Source organism: Carlito syrichta, unplaced genomic scaffold, assembly GCF_000164805.1.
Source record: "Carlito syrichta isolate Samal-C Ts95f unplaced genomic scaffold, Tarsius_syrichta-2.0.1 Scaffold308823, whole genome shotgun sequence".
In the NCBI taxonomy this organism is placed as follows: Eukaryota; Metazoa; Chordata; class Mammalia; order Primates; family Tarsiidae; genus Carlito; species Carlito syrichta.
Genome location: NW_007252919.1, coordinates 1,005,552 through 1,028,284, shown reverse-complemented (window position 1 = coordinate 1,028,284; position 22,733 = coordinate 1,005,552). Strand labels below are relative to the sequence as shown.

At 38.8% G+C, this 22,733-nt stretch overlaps 1 protein-coding gene across 3 annotated transcripts in view; it reads left to right on the top strand.

Moving 5' to 3' along the window:
* The window catches only part of SLC35F4 (solute carrier family 35 member F4), a 63,218-nt gene that overhangs the window by 29,986 nt on the left and 10,499 nt on the right, over window positions 1-22,733 (top strand). Inside the window, exons 2-4 of one of the 3 annotated variants that reach the window (XM_008065967.2) lie at window positions 4,560-4,745; window positions 10,640-10,934; window positions 15,300-15,519. In XM_008065967.2, the coding sequence (XP_008064158.2) occupies window positions 10,831-10,934; window positions 15,300-15,519 (324 nt within the window). In that variant the 5' untranslated portion in view covers window positions 4,560-4,745; window positions 10,640-10,830. Of the gene's footprint in view, window positions 1-4,556; window positions 4,746-10,636; window positions 10,935-15,299; window positions 15,848-22,733 lie in introns of those variants that run through there. The other 2 variants (XM_021716493.1, XM_021716492.1) reach the window with 2 other exon arrangements.

Below are 22,733 nucleotides of genomic sequence, written 5' to 3'. Positions count from 1 at the left end.
CCCTGGTAGATAGTCTGAACTTGCTCTCTTGATAATTTTAGGATTTTTTATTTTATACTTACTTTGTGTAAGTGAATTACTATGTGTCTAGGAATTGGTCTTCTCATGTCTGGCAGGTGTTCTCTGGGTCTGTTGTGTTTGAAAGGTCACATTTCTGATGAGATGAGGGAAGTTTTCTTGGATAATTTCATGGAATGTTTGTTCCAGTGTGATCTCTGTCTATCTTTCTCAGGGATTCCAATTAATCTTAGGTTTGGCCTCTTTATATAATTGTTCATCTCTTGGAGGCTTTGTTCTTTCTTTTTAAGCTTCTATTCTGTGTTTTTCACAGTTTGGGTTAGTTCCTATTTTGGTCCTCAAGCTCTGAGATTCTTTCTTCTGCTTGGTTAATTCTGCTTTCCATATTTATCAGTTTGTTTTTACTTCATTCACTATATTCTTTATTGTTGTCATCTCAGTTATCAACTCTTTCATTCTTTCCTCTTTTCTCTACTTATTTCTATTTATTCTCTCCATTAATATCCTGATATCTGGGTTTATGATTTGAGACCAGTCATTCTGGGGGCTCTTCACTGTTTGATTTCCGAAGTATTTTCAGTTGCTGTCTTTCCAGGGATCTGTGTGGGACCTGTGTTCTTCCATTGATTCTTCTTCATTTGTGAAGGATTTCCTACCCCTTTCCCCCCTTATTTAATTTTTTTGTTTATTGATGAGGAGATAGCTTTCACTTCTGTTTGCTCAGTCCCCTATCTTCCTTATGTAGATTCTCTGGGTTTGTTCAATTTTGAAGCTGGACTGGGGTTGGGGGCTGTGCTTTTTGCAGTTTTGAGATTTGATTAAGGAGGTAGCTGTGTTTCAGAAGCTATCTGTAGATCCCAGTGTCCACTGATAGGTGTGGAGGCCCCTTGGACCCATTTCCCACTGCCTTATAATCTGTCCATGTGGTGGGGGTGTATGTTTGCCCCCTGAAAGAAAAATGAGATAAGAGAAAGGAAGGAGGTAGACTAAAGGAAGGTGAAGAGAGAGAAGATGAACATGGAAAACAGACAGGAACACCAGCTAAGTGATAAACAAAGAAACAGAAGAAAAAAAAAACAGACAAAAACCCAAACAAACCCCAAAACATACAATCATACCCAAAAAACCCTGTGGATGTATTTGCCCTCAAAAATACCCATATGCAAGCAGAAAATCTGAAAACAACAATAAAATAACAAAATCAAAGCAAGTACCAACAGAAACAAAAACAGAAAAGCAGCCTGAGTAGGTTGCTCTCAGCATGGGTCAGACACCCTGTGGACTGCTGTGGGAGGAGGGTGAATCAGATCTAGACTCACCTGACTCATCTGCTGCACAAATCCCAGTCAGATCTGTTCCTGGTCCTGTGTGGCAGAGGGCGCCAATCTCTCCATGTCCAATGGTCAATCCATAGGGGTGTGGAGATAGCCTCTGGATCTCAGGTTGGAGGCTGGACAGAGTTGGGGGCAACACAGGTCTCTGTCCAGTCCCAGGACAGAGAAAAATCATGTCAACCACTCTTAAAGCACATGAATAATTGAGAGTTTACTAAATTTCAGATAGCTTTTTTTAAATTGAACTTAAACTATCCAATTAGTAAAATTCCATATATGTAAAATAAGAACTTCATATATTTTAACACTTTTATAATAACAATGCTAACATAGCATTATCTTAAGTGTGGTAATCAGTATATAATACTTCTGTTGACTTTTTGAGTAGTTGTAAATTTAAATTTTTTTTTTTTTTTTTGAGCTAGAGTCTCACTCTGTCACCCAGACTGTAGTGCAGTGGCATGCTACTGGCCACTGCAGCCTCGACCTGCTGAGCTCCAGTGATCCTTCCACCTCAGCCTTCCAAGTAGCCAGAACTACAGGCATTCACTACCATGCCCGGCTAATTTTTTATTTATTGTAGAGACGAGGTCTCACTAAGTTGCCCAGGTGGGTCTCGAACCTGCGGGCTCAGGCAATCCATTCACCTCGGCCTCCCAAAGTGCTGGGATTATAGGCTGAGCCACCGAGCCCGGCCCATTTTAAATTTTTTAAATGCAAGATTAAATAAAAATTTCTGTTAGGTCAACTTGAGACACTTAATAATAGATGGTACAGTTCGGTACATTTTTATATCTCTCTACTTATTTTTCCCAATATTGAGAAGAAAAAAAAGTGAAAAGAAAAAAAGATAAGCTTTCATCATGGATGAAGACTCTTGGACTATGGAACTAACACTTTCATCTAAATTATACCCTTCTGCTTGATTCTTGCTGGAGGTTCTTGGTTCTTGTTGCTTTTTGGTGGTTAAGAAACTCAAGCTATCTTTTTTTCTGGAAACCACTGCTTTTTGTGGTTCTGATAGATTGCTTCAAATGATTACTCAGCTGGTACACAATGTAATGGATTCAGAGTCAAATCAAAATCTGGAATGCGGTTGATATTTAAAGATTTTATTTTTTATTTGACATTTGCTACCTCTTATCTACCATCTCAGAAACCACACACCAAGACATAGCCTCCATGACCCAGAGAGAATATTACCCTCTGTTTTTCACCTTGTATCTGTGAGAATAAAGAAATTCACAAGAAAGAGTAAACACAACTGCTCTGGCTAGTTAGAACAGTATACTTGTCTTGGAGCAAATGTCTATCAGTGTCCAAGTTGATTTTGGTATTCTATATCTAATCACCCAACTTAATCCTCATTAGACTCAATAAGTATTGTTTGAGGTCACACTTTATATATTAGAATATTTTATCTGCTTCTTAGAAACAATAAAAATATGTAGTATAGATAGATACAGAAGTAATTATGGATATACGTACATATGAGTTGACATATATAACATATTTTCTATCTTTGACTACTGAGAGAGCCTACATTCAGGGGCACCCCAATAACAGTGAGCACACTCACAGCAAGATATTGGTTTCCAGATACTATTTTCCAAGGAAATAGGAGTCCTTGGAGAAATGACTGATTCTAGGAGTGGGACAGGGAAAGTAGATGATGATCCCAGAGAATCTTGCAGTGCCAGGAGGTTGGGAAGAGCTCAAGAAAACAAAAGAAGGAGGACATGCCAATGGTATGTCAGGAGCCAAAATGAAAGCATTCTCCATGGCCAAAACTGGAATAATTTGAGAAGAAGAATAAACAATGCAGGTTTGGTCATAACCCAAAACATGAAATAAATATCTAGTCTATAGTGATATAAAAAATTGAACAAATAAATAAAGGAAAAAAAAGAGACACATCTTCTTTGCAAAAAAATTCCAGATAATACATGTAGACTCTCCAGAAGGTGAAGCTTAGCATCCTCCAACCCCTACCCCAGAGTGTGGGCTGGCCTTAGTGACTGACTATCAAAGAATAGAGTATAGAAAGGAAAAAAAGACAGTGGAGAAACTTAGCCTCCCTACCTTGCCAGATGATCACAGTTAACATAATCAGTCTCAAGTTGTATGGTAGCATATAATGATATCTGATGATAAGAATGTTATATGATATTATATGACTGCTCTTACATGATAAGAAGGATACTTTATCCCTATCACACTCTTTCCAAAAATCCATGAGCCCAAAATAGCCATGAGTAAAAATGTTTGGCAAACCTTGACAGAGGGACATTCTACAAAATATATCAATAGCAACAGCACTCTTCAAAACTATTAAGGTCATGAAAACAAGAAAAGATGGAAAAACTATCACAGAACATAGATGGATTTGGAGACATGAAAACTAAATGTAAGGTGATATCCTGAATAAGATCCTGAGACAGACAAGGGATATTAGTGATAAAACTAGTGGAATCCAAATGCAGTTAGGAGTTTGGATAATAATGATGTACCAATGGTAATCTATTAATGATGACAAATGCACCATTTGAATGGGAGAGTTGGAATGAGGGGTCGGGGGAGGCAGTAGGCCCTTTTGGACACAGTACACTATGTGGCAGGTCCATAAAGCCAACCCTGGGTTGAGGATTCATGGACCATGACTCAGAATAGGAGGGGGATTGGCCTGTGGGGGTTCAAAGGCTAGATTTTCATCTCTAACACTGGACAGTGGCTAGAGGTGATTAAGGAGATGCAACAAAACTTAATTCTAGTGATCAATCTGATGAAAAAGTATGTAGGCGATTTGATAGGAAACACTATTGGCAGTTTTATCAGTTAGGAATTCGACAGTCATCCTTGGGAAGAAAATGGTAGACACGAATAAACAGAACACTTTGTTTTCCTCGTCTGTGTTAACAGCTTCCATGATTATGTTAACAGTTTTTACATAAAACAAGTATCAACCCAAACACCATCTTTAATGTTCATTTCTAGCTAACGTATTGATCTAAAAAGACTCTTTATCTTATAGACACAGACTTCGCCAACATAGCATTTTCCTTTAAGGAGTCCCTTTTATAGAATTTGAAATGAATTCATCAGGGTTGGAATTGTTGCTGCTATGTATTGCTATCAAGGCATTTGAAATCGGCTTCCAATTTTTTCCTCCAGGAAGTTCTCAAACTAGTGTGAACTCTGTCTTCCCAGGTACCTCCAGGTCATCAGTTGCTCGATGTAAACCAGGAACCAATTGCCCCACTTCACACAGTGGTATCAGTAGACAATTGTCCCCTCTGTCTGTCACCGAAGATTCTTCTGCTCCTATTCTTGAACTTCAGAGCCGAGGATCCTCGGGAGTTTGTGGACATAGAGTTGAGAGACAGAACAAATCAGGTATGTGGGAGACCTCTTCTTAAATAATAGTACATCTTGGTAACCTTCTAACCAGCCATAAATGCTCTCATCATTGGCACAGGATGCCAGATGTTACATGGACTCTTATGAGTAGATGTGGAGAAGACTTATCAAGTGGGAGGAGGAAAATACATGAATTCTCTCTGTTAGTAGTGTACAGCATAGCAGAGACACTGAACACCAAAACCTGTAGTCAAAAAACTCATCATACAGTTAGCCACTGATTTTTTTTTTTGAGTTGGTGTCTCCTCTGTCTTTCATGCTGGAGTACAGTGGCATGATCACAGCTCACCACAGCCTTGACCTCCGAGGCTCAGGTGATCCTTCCTATTCAGCCCCTCAAGTAGCTGGGATGACAACACACCAACACACCCAACTAAGTTTTTCGGGGTTTTTTTTTGTTTTGTTTCTTTTAGAGCGACAAGTTCTCACTATATTGCCAAGGCTGGTCTCACAACTGCTAGGTTCAAGTGATTCTTCTGCCTTGGCCTTCCAAAGTGCTGGGATTACAAGCACAAGCTACTACACCGGGCAACAATAATTTCCAATGAAATTTACAAGGTAGATAGTTTTCTCATCTTTAAAACTTCAAAACCCAGTGTCCTTTATCTCAGCCCTGGGATTCAGTAATAGTGTACTGTGCCCATTCTGAAAAGAATAAAAACACTAGTTAAGATCATAGAATCTGCTCATGTTCCCCTCAGGATTACCAGTCCCTAGTGCCCGTCTAGCTTTTCCACCTACAGGACACTTCTCTGGCCTCCCTCATCAGCATTTTCTGATCAAGTGACACGTTTAGCCTTTCCTCATACCCACCTGACCACTCACCAACTGGGTTACTACAATTGCTAGATAAATCTTGTTAACTATGCCCATGACTTTCCCCGAAAATTTATAATTTCTAAATGCCACTGGATCCCCTAGGCTGCTTCCCAGCACTGTTACTTATTGGTGGTCGATCTCTTATCACCTTTCCCAGGGAATGCTCAAGACCCAAGTTCATATTCACTTCCTCTCCTGTGTCACCGTACTTTCACCTTCCTGAAAAGAGTAAACAACTGTATGCTAACAAATGCTTTCTTCACTACCGGAGAAGATCTCTGTGCTTTTGTTGACCAGTTATCACCATCATGTGATTACTTGTGTGATTTGTTACCTTTCCAGTGTTAGGTCCTTAACTTGTGTCCATGATCACCTCCACCACATCTCTGCCACCTACATTTTTAACATCTCCCTTTGTTCCTTCAGCTTAACTGGCAACATATTAAATTTTTTTTTGTTCTTAAAAACCATAACAACTACAAAAACAACAAAACACATCATTCAAAATAACTAGGTAAAAAAACAACAAAATGCACGTGTGTGCACACATGCACACATACACACACAAACACACACACCCCAAAACACCAAAACCCCAGAACTGCAAGAAAACTGGTTTTTTAAAAAGGAAAAAGATAGCAATTCAGAGGATTCAGTTAGGGTTGGGGGTGGTTAAACAATTGGATAGCAAAGATGTGAAAGCCTCTTCTAGCCTACTAATTTGAGAATAGTTTTTTTTTTTATATGAGAAAAGATATTTTTCAAAAACAGTATTTTTAAATGGTATCTTAGCAACTACATAAACCCCAAAGCTAAAACTCTTTAAAAAACAAAGTAAAAAAATTTTGGAAAGTTTTTAATTGACTTTAATAAATTGCAGTAATATGTTTTTTACAATACAGAATGTTTCAGTTAATTAAATTTGCTTGTTAATAAAGACATGCCCTATCTATTATATACAGATTATACATTCCAAAGACCATATCATTAAAGATCACCTGGAACATAATTTACTTTTTTCTGTGGTTATTAGAGGTGTTTGGAGGATATTCCAGTGCACCAAAGAAAAGACAGAGAATCTGAGCAGCAGCTCACTATACTTCATGGATGTTATGGTACTTAATCTCAAAACAAATCCTGAGAGATAGATAGATCACTGTTTGGCATATAAAGAAGCCAAGACTGGAATTAAACATGTACTCAGGGCTATCCAATGGCAGGGCTAGGACTTAAACTCATGTTTCCAAATTCCAGTGACCTCTACCATTAAGTTGCTTGATGCCACTAACATTTCATGGAAATGGATGGAATTCCTGCTAAACTAACTTAAATGGTATATGCAAAATGGTAAATCTAGGCAGGACTGTAGAAAATCTTGTTTTAAATGGTCAGAAAAATAAAAAAGCCCTAGAGACACAATCATTCTATACTTCATAACAATAAGTGGAGCATGGTGGCTTATGCCTGTACTCCCAGCACTTTGGGAGGCCAAAGTGGAAGGATTGCTTGAAGGCAGGAGTTCAAGACCAGAGTAGGCAACATAGTGAGATCTCATCCCTAAAATAAAGTTTTAAAAATTGGCTGGATGTGGTGGCACTCGCCTGTAGCCTCAGCTACTCAGAAAGCTGAGACCAGAGAATTGCTTGAGCCCAGGAGTTCGAGGCTGCAGTGAGCTATGATTGCACTACTGCACTCCAACCTGGGCAACAGAGTAAGACTCTGAATCAGGAAGGAAGGAAGGAAGGAAGGAAGGAAGGAAGGAAGGAAGGAAGGAAGGAAGGAAGGAAGGAAGGAAGGAAGGAAGGAAGGAAGGGCAACAATTAGTCTAGTTAGCTGAAGAAGATTAGGGTCAATACTCTGAAGAGATTTAGGTGACTATGGATGTCATCAAAAGCACATCCATAGTATGATGGTGGTATGTACAGACATGACCTTCAAAAAAACGTAGCATAGGAGGTACACCTCTCTCTTAAGTATCACTTCTTAAGTCTCATATAAGACTTCCACTTCTGTCAAGAAATAAAACTTTTTCCAAACCATTTCTGAAATTTCCAGTGCTTTAATGGAAAACTAAATGCTGAAAACCTAGATGTGAGTATTCAGAATAAATTTTAGACCCTGGAGTTAGAATGACTTGGGTTGGATTAACTTTGGGCAATCCATAACATGAGTCTCAGTTTTTTCATCTATAAAGTGGGAATAATAATACCTATTTAGTAGAGTAAGTTTATGTCCTTTTTCTGGCCTCTCAATACAAGGATCTCTCATTCTATCCTCTTACTTATCCTAGTTTTTCTACACTGCTATCTGCATAAGCCACATGGCCATAGAGGAACTTTTTGAAGCTGTTATCAAGAGAAGGTGTCATCTAGACACAGTCTAGGGAGCCAGCTCATTCATATTTCCAGACTTATCTCAATGTCACTGCCTCATGGAAATTTCTTCTGATCATTTCCCACCCCACCCCTCAACAAGTGATTCTCTGCTTCATATGGTCTTGATCTGTCAGAGTTGGCCCTTATCACACTGTATTGGGTGTGGTTTTTTACTTTGTAGAGGACCCTGAGCTCAAGTCTTCCATCTTTGAACCCCTGGAACCCAACTAGCTAATAAGCTCCTGGTAGAGACTCCATAAGATGTTGGCTCACACCTGTAATCCCAGCACTTTGGGAGGCTGAAGTGGGAGAACTGCTTGAGCCCAGAAGTTCAAGACCAGCCTGGGAAACATAGCAAGACCTCATCTCTACCAAAAAAAAAAAAAAGCTATGTGTGGTGGTGCACTCCTGTAGTCCCAGCTACTCAGGATGCTGAGGCAGAAGGATCACCTGAAGGAAGGAAGAAGGAAAGAAGGAAAGGAAGAAGGAAAGAAGGAAGGAAGGAAGGAAGGAAGGAAGGAAGGAGAGAGAGAAAGAAGGAAGGAAAGAAAGCATAAAAGAATGTCAGTTTTTTCCTTCTGGAGCCCTAGGCCCTAAGAATTCAGTGCTATTTATTTGTTTGTTTGTTCCTTATTTTTCAAGTCAGGGTCTCATTCTGTTTGAGTGCAGCAGCACAATCAGGGCCCACTGCAGCTTCAACCTCTTGGGCTCAGGCAAATCCTCCTGCCTCAGCCTCCTGAGTAGCTGGGACTACAGGTGTGGTGGTAGGTGATATTTTTATTTTTTGTAGATATGAGGTCATGCTATGTTGCTCAGGCTGGTCTCAAACTCCTGGGCTCAAGTAATTGTCCCACCTCCCAAAATTCTGGGATGACTGGCATGAGCTACGGACACTGACAGTACTATTTACAAGACTTAGAAGTCATGTAGTCATTGCTGCGTTCATAGTTACTCGGTTTATATTCCCCAAGTGAAGAAATTACTTTCAAGACTTGCTTCCTCATTCTTCCAAGTGATTATATCAGAAACTTTAACTTGGTAAAGGTTTTTAACACAGTAGACAGTCACACCTGGCTCATTGAATAGGAAGACTTTTAGGAGGAAAGCCAGCAGTTTCCAGAAAGGTAAAGTGAGAAGCCCCATCCACTGCCACTTGTGATCTGTGGACAGCAACACTTTTTCTTTTCCTTTCTTTCTTTCTTTCTTTCTTTCTTTCTTTCTTTCTTTCTTTCTTTCTTTCTTTTTCTTCCTTCCTTCCTTTCTTCCTTCCTTCCTTCCTTCCTTCCTTCCTTCCTTCCTTCCTTCCTTCCTTCCTTCCTTCCTTCCTTCCTCTCTCTCTCTCTTTCTTTCTTTCTTCCTTCCTTCCTTTTTTTTTTAGTTGTAGTGTCACTCTGTTGCCCAGGCTAGAGTGCTGGCAGGATCACAGCCATTGCAGCCTCAACCTGCTGGACTTAGGTGATCCTTCAGCCTCAGCCTTCCAAGTAGCTGAAACTACAGGCACATGCCACTATGCCTGGTTTTTTTATTTTTTTAATTTTTTTAGATTTATTATAGAGACAAGGTCTTGCCGAGTTGCCCAAGCTGTTCCTTAACCCCTGTGCTCAGGCAACCCTCTAGCCTCCACCTCCCAAAGTGCTGGGATTACAGGTATGAGCCACTGCACTGGGCTTGCACCAGTTTCTACACCCGCAGCACACAGGTGGTGCTTAAGGGAGGTTCCTGAATACCCAAGAGAATCTTGCAGACAACTCTACCTCCTTTTTCCCGGAATTGTATTTGAATCTCAGTTCAGGAACTCAGGGTGACCTCTGTCTGCTCCTGTCCAACTTCCTGATGGGTATGAGATTCATTATGTTGAACTTGCTTTTTCTGTTGAGAAGGCCTTTACGATCATTACTTTCAGAGAGCTTTGGCTATTTTAATGTGAAAAAATGCAGGTGCATTTTCTTAGTAAATGTAAAAGTGCAATGCAGAACTCATTGTGCTCCCAGAAATATATCCAATAGTAATTCTTTGTGAGATGGGAATTGACTTTGCATAGTAAGGACTTGCTCTGTTCTTGGGACATGTTGCTTTTCAATTTAATAATCATCTTTGCTGCAATTAAACCCAGTGGGATATAAAAACAAATATTTGTTTCTCACTATCTTTTCATGTTGGTGGATACAGAGTAGTCTTGGTAGGGTTAGGCTTCTTCCTCAACATAGATGAAAAGGACAGCTTCTATTTGGGATTTTGCATTTTTGTGACAGAAGGGACAAGCAAGAGAGTGCTGGGAAGTGGCATGCCTCACACCAGCTCATCTTTGAGTGCAGAAAGCAGGTAACCTGGCCAAGATCAAAGTCTTTGGGGGTTGACGTGTAATGCTCTTAAAAGAAAGGGAATAGGACAAACTGGAGAATAGCATAGCATCCACCAAGTTCACAAACATCCTCACGGTCTGGATGAGGGTTCAGATATACATTGTACTTTGTAGAGCAAACATTTTAGAAAGAAAATGAGCCAGCCAGAGTTGTTAGTTGTTAATCTCTTCAAATGACGATAGAGAAAGAAAAACTGGTATTTCTATTGTCTGCCTCTTCAGTTTCATCCATCTTTTTAAAGGAGCTGACACATTTGATTGCTGTTTCATAACCTGCTTTCCACACATTTGTATTCCTTTCCTGTTTCCAGCAGACGATGGGACACAGACTCATCCTGAGAACAGCAGCCAAGAAAACAGAATCAAAGCTCGCTGCTTGTCCTGCACGTCCGTGGTTCTGAAGGCCATCTGGGGACTCTTGATCATCTTGTCAGTATCATCGTCTTGGGTTGGAACCACACAGATTGTAAAAATTACTTATAAGAACTTCTATTGCCCATTTTTCATGACTTGGTTTTCAACAAACTGGAACATTATGTTTTTCCCAGTCTATTATTCTGGTCATTTGGCCACTGCTCAAGAAAAGCAGTCTCCAATGAAAAAATTCAGGTAAGTTTCATATTAAATGGTTGGTCGGAGATGTTTGAAAATATGTTTTATGCAAATGTGCATATTTTCATCGCTTGGGGATATGAGTTGATTTATTTTGTGGAATGCAGAGATTCAGAATCTAAGGTTGGTAATGAACACCAAGAAGCAGAATCAGTCCTCTCTTTATTATTATTATTTTTTTTTGAGTTGGAGTCTTACTCTGTCACCCACGGTGGAGTGCAGTGGCACGTTCACAGCCACCCCAGCACCGACCTGCTGGGCTCAGGCGATTCTTCCACCTCAGCCTTTCATGTAGCTGGAACAACAGGCACAGGCTACCACGCCCAGCTAATTTTTGATTTATTGTAGAGGCGAGGTCTCGCCAAGTTGCCCGGGCTGGTCTCAAACCCGTGGGCTCAGGCAATCCACTCACCTTGGCATCCCAAAGTCTGGGATTGCAGGCTGAGCCACCGAGCCCAGTCAGTCCTCTCATTTTAAAAAATAGTATCTATAACATGCCAGGCACTGTACTGGTGCTTTTGTATATTGTGTCTTATTTAATCATCCCCAGTAGCAATATCCACCTTTTAAAGTGGTGTCATTATACCCATTTTAACACAAGAGGAAACAGGTGCAGAAAGATTAAATGACTCATCCAAGATCACACACTTATAAATAATGAAACACAGATGTAAATCCAGATCTATTTATTTTTGAAAGTCATGTGGTTTTTTGTTTGTTTGTTTTTAATTTTTTAATTTTAAAGATGTGGGGTACAATTCAGGCTTAAGTATATAAATGCTCATTATGCAGATACTCTTATTGATGAGGTGTGCCCCCCCTTCCCTGGCAGATTCCTACTACTGCCAATCCTGCCTCCCCCCTCCCGCCCCTGACAGTTTCCCGCTACTGCCAATCCTTTTCTATAGTATTACAATAATTGTTCAAGGATTGCTTATGAGTGAGAACATGTGATACTCAGTTCTTTGTCTCTGTGATAGATCACTCGGTATTATAGACTTTAAGTCTATTCAAGTTGCTGTGAAGTTCATAATTTTGTCCTTCTTTATGGCTGTGTTATATTTCATCATGTATATATACCACATTTTAAAAATCCAGTCCTCTTTCGATGGGCAGCATGGTTGGTTCCATGTTTTTGCTGTTATGAATAATGCTGCAACAAATATGCATGCACAAGTATCTTTTTCATAGAATGATTTGAGTTCTTCTGGGTATATTCCCAGCAGGGGGATTGTGGGGTCATATGGAAGGTCGATTTTTAGAGCTTTTAGGAATCATCACACTGATTACCATAGAGACTGGACTAGTTTACACTCCCATCAACAGTGTAGAAGTATTCCCTTTTTGCTGCATCCTCTCCAGCATCTGTTATTTTTTAAGTTATTGATGATGGTCTTCCTGGCTGGAGTTAGGTGGTATCTCAGTGTAGTTTTAATTTGCATTTTTTTGATGACTAATGAGGTTGAGCATTTTTTCATGAATCTGTTGGCTGCTACTATGTCTTCTTTTGAGAAATATCTATTCATATCTTTGCCCACTTTGTAATGGGGCTATTTGTTTTTTTTTCTTTTCAGCACATTTGTGTTCCTTGTAGATCCTAGATGTTAGGGCTTTGTCAGACATACAGTTGGCAGATATTTTTTTCCCAGTCTGTGAGCTGTCTCCCTGCTCTCTTGATGGTTTCTTTGACTTTGCAGAAGCTTGTCAGTGAAAGTCATGTTTTAAAAGAACATCCTAGTGTTTCAAGCCCCCCCCAAAAAAACTGTATTAATTTTAATTGTAACATAAATACTTGCTCAATAATCTGGACACTGTGGTACCCAAGCAGAGGAATGATGCAATGGGAGATTTTGTCCTGGAAAACTTCAAAGGATGCCACCCTGACTGGGAGTACATGGGGCCTTGTCTGTTTCCTTGCTAGCCGTGAAGAGTGGCAGCTGGGCTTACTTGGGTGTCCCATGGTTTAGTGGTTGTTCTGTGCTAACCTGGCTTCTGCAGCCCCCTCTTGGAGAACTCAGGAAGCTCATAGGGCTGATGTCACACAGCCCTGCCCAGCACTCAAGGAAGACAAAGGCGGCATGTGGGTCAAGGTACGTTTGCTAGTGGGCAGCAAAAAGGAAAAGCCCAACACTAAGGAGCAACCTCCAGGACGGCTCCTCTGATCATCCAGAAATAGTAGTCAGGGATGTCAGTGGACGGCAGATGAGAGAACTATAGATTCTCCACACCAGCTTATTGTTTCTCAGACGAATAAGTGTGTCTTGCAGAAGCCAAAATAATGGTAATTTCTTCTTTTCTTAAGCTACAATGACTTTTATCATTGGTGCATTATGAGACTGTTCTTAAAAACGTAACAAACTGTGTGGAGTGTCTATCTTCAGCTCCTCTTTTTGTTACCAACTTGGAAGTGCTTGGGAATATTAAAATCACACCATGAGTTGATTTTCTATATGTGTCTATGGAAATTTGTTATAATGAAAGAAACAAACAAAAAATGATTCAAAAAAATACATGTTTTCTGGTTTGAGAGAAAGGATAAAATCATTTATCTATTTATGATTGCTAAAGATATTCGGTATTTGATTCCCATCAAAATAGACATGATCTTAGGGCAGAAGTTTTTTTTTAATTGCAGTATATAATAAATGACTGCAAGGAAATATGATCATCAGACTAAAATTGTCTCTGTTTGAAACTACCTGTGTGCCCCCATATAGTGTCTTTGTTCTACTTAAATGCTTCTATGGTTTAGATGTACATACTGATTTAAAAACAACAAAAAGTTTAGTATAAAAAGCAGTACATTAAGAACACCTCAAAGTAAGCCGAGTGGGTTTGATTTAAAATAACCAATTTATAACAAGAGGCTGCTGCCAGCAGAAATGTTGTTTGGGGAATGAGCTTCAGATCAGACTGACTCTGAACTTAGTGAAATCTGGGATTTGTCAAGACACCTCCACCTGTAGTACAGGTAGAGAGAAGTTGACCATTTTTGAAACAGAATCAAAAAGTTTTTATTGTCAAGCAGAAAACAGTGTTTTTGAAGGGAATATTCTCCAGTGGCCCCCTCCACATGACAGGTAAAAATTTTTCAGAAAATTCTTAGATCCTTGGTCTTTTTTCCCTGTAGACTCATCAATACCATCTGCCAAGAAGTTACTCCCAAAGCTCTCATGGTTGAACAAGAGAAATACAGAGTTAGTGTATAAGATTAGAAATAGAATTTGTCCCAAAGCACCAGAACCCCTGACTATTGTCTCTTGAATTGTATGAAAGCATTTCCAGTTTTTTCTTACCACTAACATAAAAAGATTTTTCAACAAAGTATCAAATCTATATGATATCAAAATGAATGATTGTCCATTTGGAAGTAAGTTTTGATAATTCAATCATTTCTTTTATATGCTATCAGAGGAATTTATTTGTCTCAGGTGAATTTAAAACTTAGGAAGAAAAAATCATATACCACAATATTAGCAAGAGTGTTTTCTTAGGAAAAAAAATCTCTGGAAAGCATGAAACCAGAGCCAAAGATATATTTGCCTATGTTAAACACCTATGAAATGTTATTTGATATCCTGAAAGGGTCTAAAAACTAGTAGCTGCAGTTATAATAATAAGCATAGTTAAATTATTAGTGTTTCCCAACTTCTAAGCTTCATTTCAAGCTTGCCACCTGTCAATGTTTCTTGTCCAGAATTTCTGATTTCATCATCCCAAAGAGAAACCCATTGTTATTTGCTTCTCTATAAAAATTTATTCTTTTTCTTTGCGTTTTTACATTTCTTAAAACTTAATGCTTAAGTAGAATAGAGTTTTACACAGGTGAGCTGGCATTTGGATAGAGAGCACTTTTTCCTTTCTGCAAGAGCAGTGACAAAGGGGAGAAGGTTGACAGTGAGAGGAGAAAAGAAAGAGAAGCAATGAGGGAAGGAACACCTGGGGGACAGGACAAGCCAAGTGAGAACAGTCTTTGCTGGCAGCAGTGTCTTCCCAGGTGCCTATCCTCATTTATGCATACCTGGTCTTCCTGCGGGATTGGTGTTCCCTTACCTGCATCCAAAGTCTATACTTAAGAGAACTCATCCCAGCATAACTGTGGGCTCTCGGCAGGAAGAACCATCACTGACTAGGGCCAGTGATAAGAAAAAGAAATCCTTTCATCCGAAATGAGTTTTGATGGGGCTCTACTAAGCGTGTGTGCATTTTAAAAGGCATTCAGTGGTTGTAGATGACAAGATAAACCCATGTCTCTCATCTCAAGCTCTACATGGCAACTTTCTCATAGTGCAAATCCCTTTGTAAGTACAGAATATGTGCCACCATTAGTACCTGGGTATTAACTTCTTTTTTCTTTCCTAGGGAATGCAGTCGGATTTTTGGTGAAGATGGTCTGACATTGAAGCTCTTTCTTAAAAGAACTGCCCCGTTTTCTATCCTATGGACTTTGACTAATTATCTTTATTTGCTGGCTTTAAAGAAACTGACAGCCACGGATGTCTCTGCTCTGTTCTGTTGTAACAAAGCGTTTGTCTTCCTGCTGTCGTGGATTGTGTTGAAAGACAGGTTCATGGGAGTGAGGGTAATGGCACACTTGATTCAAAATGCGCGATGTCTCCCTTAATCATAAATCTTTGGCATCATGAGAGCTGCTTTGTCTTATGGAGTTTCTGTAAAACTTTTTCTACTGGTTCTGAGTACAAATTGAAATTGGAAGATGCACTAGGAAGCCCAGACAGTTACGACATCATGAAAGGATAAAGAGATTGTTTCTGCTGGCTAGGGAGCCGATTCCAACAAGAAGCACTATAACAGAAAATAAGTGATTATTTGAGATGTAATTTTTAGAATCAATGGTGCAATCAACTCCTTCTGTCCTCAGGAAAGAAGGTCTAAGAAAGTTAGCCACGGTAAAGATTATGATTTGCTTTTTTCAATCAACATATGTTGAGGCAGCCCCTTCCTGCCCCCCACCAAATGGATTTAATTAATATTGGTGTAAGTAGATAAGATTACCAAACAGCAGTTAAAATCACTGGTAATGGCACAATGCTCTTAAAAGTGACTATATATCTAGTGTTACTAACCTAGAAATGGAAAAAAGCAACAACTTGTTCTTTTGAATACAAATCCTTAGTTGAACTTCATTAAACTTCCACCAATCACTTCAGTTCTGAGTTTATTCCTTTCAGGAGTAACACAGATTTTTTAAAAACTTTTTTTTTTTTTTTTTTGGTAAACTTGTTCTATGTTAGAAATAGTTGCTTAGAAGCCATGAAGATTTAAGAAGCCAGATCTCATTCATATAATCTGGCATGCCACTGTGATAAAAAAACACTGAGACAAAAATTCTTTAAAAGGAGGTACAAGTGAATACAAGCCTTTTCCCAGAGTTTCAGCATTTTAGAACTTATTCTTCTCTGAAAGAGATGCCCAAGTTCAAATTTGAAACATATTTGCTATCAAAATACTACTCTTGTTGGCAATGAGTCCAAAGTCCTTGGGCCCCTCCCAAATGCTGAAATTAATGTCTATATTAGAGAGAGAGCTCATGGTGGCCATTAACCCTTTCAGCGCTTTAAAAAAAATAGCCAGTTAGAAAATTCTGATTGTATATCGAGAGATGCTTTTCAGGATTTTAGAACTGAAGCTTGATATGAAAAATAAGTAGAAAGGTTTAATATAAGACACAATCAGTGTGAGTCAGTCCATGACACCATTAGAATATACCCAAATGTGATAGCACATTCTCCACTGGCTAATCTGAGACTTGTTCCCCAAAGAGCTCAGCATCATGTATTTATACCTGGAGCACTAGTTCCAGCTGTCTACCATTAGGTATCCTGAGAAGTCCTTGAGAGCAGGGACCTTTCCTATATTGTGCCCTGCCCCATTCATCATGGGCTACATAATTTGAAGAGTTCAATGCAATATGAAATTTCAGGGCCCCTGTTAAAAAAATTAATAATTTCAAGATGGCAAAAACAGAGCATTAAACACCGTGTGGAGACCTTCTAGGCACAAGCTCCCACACATCTACACAGGTCATTTCCTAGGAAGTCAGCCCTGTCCCTACTCCCAACACCTGGAATAATGCAGGGCACAAAGGAGGGGCTCAATAGATATTTGCAAATACAATAAATGAAGTCATGCTTATGAGATCTTTCTCTTCACTACATTTCACCACCATGAACACCCATGATGACCTGGAGGGTCTTGAGAGAAAAAAAGGAAGATTTGAGGGCTTTTGTGTTCTTTCAGTGGCATATAAATACTAAAAATAAACCAATACATTCACTATTAGATTTACTAGTAAGAAAATCAATTGTATTTGTGTGAATGAATGCATTTAACCACTGAATGCAAGAGGCCCGTTAAAAAAAAAAAAAAAAGCAAGTTTCTTTGAGGTCTTTTAAAGGAAAAGAAAAATTGTGTAACATATTTAAATCACAGACTTTAAAAATCTGCCTAGAGGCTATTAATCATGGTCATTTTGAATCTGGCATCTTGCAGTGGTTTGAATGGTGGCTCCCAAAAAGATCTGTCCACGTTCTAATTCCCCAAACCTGTGAATGTGACCTTATTTGGATAAAGAGTCTGTGGATGTTATTAACTTAAGTATCTTGAGAAGAGGAGATCATCCTGGATTATCTGGGTGGGCCTTAAATCCATTAACAAGACAACAGCCCGAGAGACTCACACAGAGGAGACACACAGACAAGGAAGAGGCAATGTGAACATGGAGATTGGAGGGATATGGCCACAAGAAGGCAAGGGCATTTTTCAGAATCTGGAAAATGCAAAGAATGTATCATCTCCTGGAGAAACCCTGGGTCCCTGCTGGATCTTCAACTTCTGGCCTCCAAACTGTGAGAGGTTAAATTTCTGTTGTTTTAAGTCACCAAGTTTGTGGTAATTTGTTACAGCAGCTTGAGGACGCTAATACAGCCTTGGTAATTAATAAGACCTGATAGAAGAAATGTTAAATAGTCGATAAGTACTTGTTAATAAATATATGCATAAATTAAGACATCCTAGATAGCAAAAATAGTAAGCATTAGTGTCAGGTATGCTGGTAAAAGTCAGATATTTTTTCTTTTTAAGTGACAGGAAGTGCTTCACTTCTCACTGTGAAACATTAGGAAGTATTTAATGCCATGTTCTGGAAGAATGTCAAAGTGTAATTTTAATGATGCCCATAATCAGGCCATAGGATATGAGAAGCACCAAAACATATTCAGCGTTTTGCCTTTTGACAGTATCAGCAATTCTTTTCCTCCTGAGACATATTAAGAACATGTATAATTAGGTCATTTGAGAAATTAAAGGAGGGCATACAGAGCACTGACAACATAAATGCAACTCTTATCACCTACATCTATAAATAATCTAAAGCACAGCTCCTCCAGATGTCCCACCAGACTACTCTTTAAAAACAACAACAACAGCTAAAGGAGTGTTTTCAGTCATCAGATTAAAATTTATATTTCTGGCTTATGCTAAAGCTTCAGTAATTTAGAAACAGATGTTTGTTGGATTATAACTCTCATATATGCTTGGTTTCGGGAATGATCACATTTAAGGTGAAAATCTATGGTCTTCCCTGTTTCTATTTTTTTCATGTCAAAATAACATCATGAACAGAATGAAGGGTGCTTTAAGTTATAATATCAGTAAACATAGGTTTATCTGAACCACCAGTGGGCCAGAATTAGTCATTCTCACATTAAAATGGATTATGTGTTAAGAATAACTTGTTAATATTTTGTTTCTTTGGAATACTGATTGAATTACAGATAGTTAATCTGTTACACATTTAGCTTTTCTATTTTGAAATCATTTCAACCAATTTACTGGTAACCTTTGATGTGATATGTTAAAAAACACTTTCATGAGAAATTGCTTTAGGTAATATGTGATCATCCTGTGAAAATTAGTAAACTTCTCTAAAGGATCATCTTTTAAATTGCAAAAATGTTCTAAAGTTATAATCCAGCTCTTGCAGCTTTGAAGATAGATTTTTTTTCTCTCTCTGGGATCCTGTTCTTAGTGTTCCTATTCATGGGACCCAGAGAAGCCACCTAAATAAAAGAAAGTTCTTCCCAAGGGCAATGCACCACTGGCTGGGAGTTTTCTTTGTTATCTGTCTCACTCCAGTGAAAAGTAAATGCCAGACTAGAATGTTAGAAACTTTTCTTTCAAGTCTTGTACCTCTCTTGTTTTTTTATATTAATTCAATTTTTTTCATTTTCAAATTTCTTTGATAATATAGAGAAAATTAGTGATGGTGAATGGTTCAGCAGACCCCAACTTTCTTAGACAATTATAAGATGAATTTATGTCCCTTCAGCTTGGCAGCCATATATTTACCAGCTATATTTGAGTCCCTATGCAGTTAACTCCCCAAACTGTGGCTGTTTCAAAGACTTTCTAAGATCTTTCAAGGATTGACTGGAGTATATCAGTTAAACTGAATCTTTCGTTGCATAACCTGTACTTCTTTGAATTCATTTTGGGCCACTGAACGCTCTAAAACAGGACACTGGAGCTGAGCTGCTACTGATTTGTACTGATATTACATATTAAGATAAGATTCAAGATGACCTTCTGTTTCCATCTTGCCTTTGGTTACTGCTCATTCATGTGCAGTGAAGACTTCTCCACCCAGGACCTCTATACTTCCTGGCGGAGGCAGTGGAGAATGGACTCTTCCCTGTCATCCCCCCTCTTGGCAGGACAATGATTTATGAATACAGTCAAGAGAGGAGTCAGCTGAATTGTCCTGGCTCTCAGATGGTATGCCCACAAGGAATTCATAACGCCTGCAACAAGGTGCAATATGTCTGTCCTGTGATTGTTTTCCCTCTTCACTATCCAGGTCTTCCTTTGAGATAATTTTCAAATGGATTATTTCACATATACATTGATGTGTGTAGGGAGAGAAGGAGTTCAGAGGAGGTTCAGCACCCCTTGGGTTTACTTCTGTCCTAGGTACTTCCCTCCTCCTCACACAGAGTGTCTGGACGGTGATAAATTGCCACACCTCTTTAATTTCTCACATTTCAGCTCTTGTTCAGTTAAATTAGATCTAAGTAAGAGATCATAGCTCTTCCCAGAACCTTAAATATAACATTTTCAGAAGTTCAAGGGTTCTTTTTAGCTATGGTTCCTTGAAAATGAACTCTATGCAAATCCACTCATGGAGAGAAAAAGGAAAATTATCAGCGACTTGCTTACTGGTAAAACAGAGTGTATCCAAACAGAACTGCTGACCTTCAGTCTTCAACTTGAGTACAACCACTGCCAGCAGTGTAGTTTGAGACCTGCATTTTAGGGGCTGCTATAGGTTTTGGGATTCAAAGATCCATTGTAAACGAAGTGAAGCTGCTTCCTACTCACCCAGCTTCAAGAGACAGAATTAGTCTCAAGGCAAAGTAAGGAAACGTGTTTGGTTTACAATCATTCATTAGAGTCTTCATAATCTTGAAGGAACACTGCTGGAAGAGAAGCAATTGAAGGTTCATTTCAATGCCTTAGACTCTAAAATAGCTGGTACTGTTATGCTAATAATAGTTGCGGAAACAATCTGTGAATGGGAAACAGTGAACTGGATGAGGCTGGTAAATCAGACCCTTATTTGTTCTCTGGAAACTTAAAGTGTATTTAGTCTCTAAAGCTAAACCAGTGGTACCCAGCACAGACATTCTGGGATCTACAGACGACCACTTTAAATAGGCCCTACACCTAACATTTTCCTGCATTTTCAAGATTAGCTGGGATCCTTTTCTTTAGTTACAACTGTGTAGATAAGAAATTGAAAATTTCTTAAAACATGGCCATAGAGAATTTGTCCTACCAGATAGTTGTGAAATTTAAATTAAAATGTGGCAAATAACGTATTTATTCCTACTACACCTCCTCCCAAGGAATCTACTTTATAACCTACAAAAGTTAGAATTTTTCTAACATCTGAAATATTCAGATTTTCATGCTTTTAGAACTTAACTAACAGTGTTATCTGGCCCCCTAAAGTGAAAAATATTTCTCTTTGTAAAAGCAATTGAAAGAGATACTGGTGTAATTGATACGTCAATTTTAGAGGTGAAGACTAATATCTTCACAAGCACTTGAATATAACAAGTAACGAAGATCTTTACGAGGGTCACTATGATTATAATTTTGAATTGCTGTGAAATTACATAATCTTTAACCATATCCAATTCCTATATTCAGAAAACTTATAATAGAAATTATATGCATATATATATTTATTAATGACTGACTAAGAAAAGGAAGCGTTCCCACCTGTGGTCATATTCTGGGGATAATTGTGTTAAATGCTTGTCATTTTCCAGACAGTATTTTAGTTTTATGTTTTTCAGTTTCTCTATGGGCTGTTTTCACAATTTCCTAAACTCCACATTGCATACTATATATAATTGCCTAAATCCAAATATTATATAGTATAAAATACTTTTAATAACTTTAAATATGAAAAGCACATGGTGGCTGGGCACAGTGGCTCAAGCCTGTAATCTCAGCAATTTTGGAGGCTGAGGTGAGAGGAATGTTTGAGACTAGGGGTTTGAGACCAGTCTGGGCAACTTGGTGAGACCTCGTCTCTACAGTAAATAAAAAAATAAGCCAGGAATGATGGTGCATGCCTATCGTTCCAGCTACTTGGAAGGTCGAGGCAGAAGGATCGCCTGAGTCCAGCAAGTCAAGGCTGTGGTGGCCATGAGTGTGCCACTGCACTCCAGCCTGGGCAACAGAATGAGACTCCAACTCAAAAAAAGAAAGAAAGAAAAACACATGGTGTAAAGTTTGTTAGGATTTATTTACACTGTATTCTGTTAACCTTGCTTGAAGTAATCACCTGCTTATTTAAACAAAAAAATACAACAAATGGCTTGGCCAAAAAAAAAAAAAAAAAAAAGTTCAAATTTGTTGTCCTACAAGTTTAGTCTTATGAGAGAAATCTACTTGTGCACATTAATGCTTTAACCTGTGAACATTATTTAAACACAAAAACAAATCAGAAAATGCCAGTGTCTAATGTGCCTTTTTATTTCTCTGAAATTGAATCACCCAAAGAATTGTTGCACATCCTTAGCTGAACTATAAATTCCAAATCAAGGAAAATGATAACCTTCACAAAATTTCCAGGTCTAGATAACCCCTTCAGTATGTTTATTTATAAGTCTATTACTTCTTGTTTAGAAAATTTCCTTGACACCTCATGGTGTGTGTATTAAATTCTATTCCCTATACTTTGAGGCAGAGTCTAACTAGAACACACGCCTGGCAACTTCAGAGAATACGATATTCACTCAGCAAGAAAAATGCCTCCCATCAAGCAGCTTCCTGGATAATGTTTTATGAAGACGGTTTTTCACTGCTGACATGTTGGTGTCTGTTCTCAAATCCTCCTGCTGTTTTTCATAAAGGACACTTTAGTGTGGAGCTACTCTGAAACCAATGGGGCACTTGCTTTTGGTGGTTATTAACAAAAGACTTGCTTTTGCCATCTCTGAATTCTGTGTCATTGGGAGCACACTTTGTGCTGGCTTCAAGCAAGTGTGTAGTTACATGTTAAAGATCTACATTTTGGGCCAGCCATGGGGGCTCATGCCTGAAATCCCAGCACTGTGGGAACTGGAGATAGGAGGATCACTTGAGGCCAGGAGTTCAAGATCAACCTAAGCAATGTAGTGAGACCTCATCTCTACAAAAATCTAAAAAATTAGCCAAGTATAGTGGTGTGCCCCTATAGTCCCAGCTACCAGGAAGGCTAAG